General features: G+C 60.0%; 1 protein-coding gene across 2 annotated transcripts in view; it reads left to right on the forward strand.

Moving 5' to 3' along the window:
• CNTFR (ciliary neurotrophic factor receptor) overlaps nucleotides 1-4,264 on the forward strand; it is a 40,494-nt gene extending 36,230 nt beyond the window's left edge. For both annotated transcript variants that reach the window (XM_006098744.3, XM_023762498.1), the window contains exons 8-10: nucleotides 2,565-2,745; nucleotides 3,369-3,537; nucleotides 3,615-4,264. In XM_006098744.3, the coding sequence (XP_006098806.1) occupies nucleotides 2,565-2,745; nucleotides 3,369-3,537; nucleotide 3,615 (351 nt within the window). In that variant the 3' untranslated portion in view covers nucleotides 3,616-4,264. The remainder of the gene's footprint in view (nucleotides 1-2,564; nucleotides 2,746-3,368; nucleotides 3,538-3,614) is intronic.
• The last annotated feature ends 408 nt before the right edge of the window (nucleotides 4,265-4,672 follow it).

The following is a 4,672-nucleotide window of genomic DNA, read 5'->3' on the forward strand; positions in this document are numbered from 1 at the left end:
CCAGCTAGCCTTAAAGTGCGTAATTCGATTCCAGGATGCCTGTCCCGGGTTGCAGGCCTGGCCCCCACAAAGGCTGCTCACACGCTCACATGTTCCCTGACAGAGTCCCGGAGTCCCTCCCGCCTGGCCAGCTGCCCAAGCCTAATGCATTGCTAATAACCAGGGTCTAGTTTCACAAGCCCCCCTCCCCGGCTAACGAGCTACAGGCAGCAGCCCTGCGCGCGTCGCGGCGCACACGCCTTGCAGTGGACCTGGCATACTGCCCACCACACACACGGGAACATGCACACACACGCGTGGTCCTCAGGAGGAACCATGCTCCATACATGCATGTGACTAACACTTCAAAACCGTGCACTGGCTTGTACCATGGGCAGAGTCGACCCCACCCTGAGGTGGGCAGAGCAAATAGCACAAGCATGCTTGGCCTGTGGCACATGCTAGGCCTATGCCAGGTCTCGTTGGCATTGCGGTTGGCCAGATTTATGGCTCTTGAACTTGAGTTTTGCTCTGAATAGAACCTTCTCTCCCTGATTCTTGATCTGAGAGAGGGGCAGGTGTATCGTTGGGGGTGGAGGGTGTGGAGGGTAGAGCAGAGAAAAAAATATCACTTGGATTTTCAGGAGGAAATGAGAGATACAGGCCAGGAATTGCTTGAGAATGGGCACCATGAGGCCTGGCAGGGGCTGTCTGCCCATGGCCAAGGGGGAGGCAAATCCTGGGGCCCAGCTTGGGTCTCCCTTCCCTGTGTCTTCTGCTCTGGCCCCAACTCGGCAGGGAGGCCAGGAGACTGGATGGAGGGCTCAGGGGTGAGGCCAAAGCCAGCGACTGGAATTCCTGCCAATTGAGGATCCATTCTCTTAAGGAGGTGGATTAAGGGATTAGTGACAACCTAGCAAGAAGGGCCCAGGCCTAGGAGTTGTGGCTGCTACAGGGCATTGGGCTTCTGGGGCACGTTCCTAGAGGTATGGTGCCCACCATGGGCCCACCAAGGGGTAATTTGATCTGCTCCCCATGGCTCTCCCTTTGGGGAAAGGCAGATGTGGAGGTCTGGGAGACAGTCAAAGCAAGGGCTTGGGGGCTGAATCCGGTTAAGAGGAAGGAGGAGCCGAAGGAGCTGGAGCTGCTCAGCCAGAGGGAGTCTTTGCAGAGCAAAAGGGAGCTGGGGACCAGAGATGGAACTGGAGCCCAACTCCAGGAGAGGAGGGACTGGGGGGCCCATCGATCTTCCGGGGCTTAGTAAGTCCTACGCCCAGATCTCAGATCTGGGCCCAAAGTGGCTCTCACCCTGACCCTGACCTTTACCAGTGCCTCTTGCCTCAGGGCCACAGGCTCAGAGGGAATAGGAGGGGCTTCCCACTTCCCTTGGACTGAGCTGCGCACACACAGATACACGTACACACGCATGCATGTACTCACAGCCTCTTAGGGCAGGTAGCACAGACCCCAGTTTTCTAGGGTGGGGTGGGGTGCTGGGGGGAGATTCGAACGGGGACCAAAGAAGCCTGAGGCCAGACGTGGCCCAGAGCAACCCCCTCCTCCGCCACCCCCACCGGCTGCCCTTGTTTACGAGGCGGCTTAATGAGGCGGCGGGTGCTGCTGAGATGAACCAGAGCTCAGCCTGGGCCTGGGAGGGGCGCTGGACAGGCAGGCCAGCCTGGAGGATGGGGATGGGGAGACCTGCTTGATAAGGCCGGCTGGGGCGGGGGTGGGGTGGTGATGCCTCGAGGAGGAAATGGAGCAGCTGTTCTGCTGTCCTGCCACCCTGGAGCGCCCCCCCCCCACCCCACCCCTTTCCGCCTCAGGCAGGGCCATAACCACATTGAGGCCTTCTTGTAGGGGAGGCCAGATGGGGCCAGGCTGGTGGGTGCACTGGGCACCAGGAACACAGGCTCTGAACTGGAACTCTTGACAGAGCTGACGGAAGCCTGGTGCTTACCATGTGCAGTGAGTCCTCATTACAACTCTGTGAGATAGATCGTTAACACCATTTTACAGATGAGGACCGCAAGGCATGTGCAAGTTAAGTAACCTGATCACCTAGCTGGTAGGGAACGGAGCTAAAATGTGGACTCAGGCAGCCTAGCTCCATATCTGTGTTTGTAACCTTCCCTCTAAACTGCTCCTGGATGGGAGAGGGCAGCACAGTGCCATCCCCTCCCACCCCGTTACTCTCATCACCTCTAGGCTGGGACTGAGGACAGGTCTCCGGCTGGGGTTTGTGACCGAGCTGGGATGACAGCAGAGTCCAAACACCGATGAGAGTTCCCCTTAATTCTGCCCCAGGGGTGCTTCCAGTCACCCTACCGATTTCCTCACTCTCCTTCGGACCATCCTCCCCGCTGGGGGTCTCCTCCCTGAGGTGTCTTTATTCTCCCGCGGGAATATTCTCCATGTCCCCTCACTCCCCCAGGGAAGTCTTCATTCCTCCCAGCGGTGTCTTCACTCTTCTCTCCCCAGAAGCGTTCTCACTTCCTCTGGGGGTGCCTCACTCTCCTGACTCTCAGGGATCCATCCCACCGCCCACCGCCCACCCCCACCCCCACCCTGTGGTCTGGCTGCAGGTGGAGCTGTCCGACGGCACGGCACACACCATCACGGATGCCTACGCCGGGAAGGAGTACATCATCCAGGTGGCAGCCAAGGACAATGAGATCGGGACCTGGAGCGACTGGAGCGTGGCTGCCCACGCCACCCCCTGGACTGAGGAGCCGCGACACCTCACCACCGAGGCCCAGGCGCCTGGTGAGCTTGTCCCCCCGCCCTCCCCCCACTGCCTGCATTGTTGCCTGGCTTTATCCTGCTCCCTCCGTCTTCCTGGGCCTTGGCCCCTCTGACCCTCAGCAGTGGCTGCCACATTCCCATTTGTCTGTCCAGCCCCTGCTGTTCCTGGTTCTTTAAAAGAATGATAATAATAAACAAACATACATATACATATACATACATATATGTGTGTGTATATATATATAACTGATTTCAGAGAGGAAGGAGAGGGAGAAAGAGATAGAAACATCAGTGATGAGAGAGGATCATTGATCGGCTGCCCCCTGCACGCCCCCCACTGGGGGTCGAGCCCGCAGCTCTGGCATGTGGCCCCGCCCCCTGTCACACACTGGTTCATTGCTCGACGCTCAACCACTGAGCCACACCGGCCGGGCTGTTCCTGGTTCTTGCTATCTGGACGTTCTTGGTGGAGGCCGTTGGGTAGAGGGATCATCTCTAAGCCCTGGGGAAACAGGTCTGCCTGAGGGGGCAGGCAGGGGCGGTCTGATGGGGAGTCCGCGCTGGTGTGATGCCGGAAGCAGGAACAGTGCTCCTCAGGAATCTCCAGCCCCGGCCCTGCCCTGAGTTTCCCCCATGTTCCCCAGAGACCACGACCAGCACCACCAGCTCACTGGCGCCCCCGCCCACCACGAAGATCTGTGACACCGGGGAGCTGGACAGCGGCGGAGGACGCTCAGCACCCTTCGGGACCCGTGTCCCTGTCACTCTGGCCCTGGCTGCCGCTGCTGCCACCGCCAGCCGTCTCCTGATCTGGTAGGTGCAGTGAGGCTGCGCCGCGGAGGGGAGCGCCCCCCTCCCTCATCCCTCACAGCCCCGCCCTGTCTCCCCAGAGCCCGGCACCCTGTGAGGACACGCCAGCGCACCTGCAGAGGAGCAGGAGGCCGGAGCTGAGCCCGCAGACCCCGGTTTCTATTTTGCACACGGGCAGGAGGACCTTCTGCGTTCTTTTCAGACACAATTTGTAGAGACCCCGGCGGGCCCGGGCCTGCCACTCCTCTCCCTCTCCCCCCCCCCCCCCCGGGCCCTCCACGCTCCCTCAGAGGAGGAGGACCACGCAGCTAACCCACCCACCAAAGACCACCTCACCCCACCCTGCCCCCTCGGGCTGGACCCTCCAACGCCAGCGACTCCCAGGAGCCCATGGGGGCCCGAGGGGAGCCCCTCACACCCACGGTTTCTCCTCCTGCTCCAGCCTCCTGTCTGTCCCAGGGTCTCTGTTGCCACCATCAGATTATAAGCTCCTGACACTGGGGGGGCCCAGCCATCCCCCTCCCCCCAGCGCCCATACTTTTCAGTCTCCCACCTCTGCTCCTCTTTTGTACAACCCTCCCCTTTCCCTGCTCCGACCCCACAGTATTTAATGCCCTGTCAGTCCCTTCTAGTCTGACTCGATGGTAACTTGCTGTATTTGAATTTTTTATAGATGTATATACAGGGGAGGGGAGTGGGGGGTTCTCATTAAACGTCACCATTTCATGAGTCCTTGGGACAGACCTGCTTTGGGAGGGTTTTCCTCTTCCAGGGACCCCTCCTCTCAGGCCTGGAGGAGGAAGAAATTACAGTTGGGGAGAGACTGCTTTTCTGTAGGGTACGACCTCTCCGGAGGTCGGGGGCAGACGTGTGGGGAATGAGGGGTCCAGAGAGGCAGGTACCAGATGGTGTCCAGTCAGTCCTGGAGGCTCCTGGGTCCTGGCAAGGCAGAAGCCTGTCAAGGGTCATCTCCAGAGCTGCCCTCCATGAGCGCCCAGGCCTGGGCGGTGACCCACTGGGGCAGAGAAGCAAGGAGGCGCGGCTGTCAGTCTCGGCATCAGGAGACACGTTCAGAGTTCTAGCGGGTCAGTCTGGGGCTCAGCCAGGTCCACGGGCTCAGAAGTGCAGGCATCCAGGG

The sequence above is a fragment of the Myotis lucifugus genome, unplaced genomic scaffold (genome assembly GCF_000147115.1).
Source record: "Myotis lucifugus unplaced genomic scaffold, Myoluc2.0 scaffold_246, whole genome shotgun sequence".
In the NCBI taxonomy this organism is placed as follows: Eukaryota; Metazoa; Chordata; class Mammalia; order Chiroptera; family Vespertilionidae; genus Myotis; species Myotis lucifugus.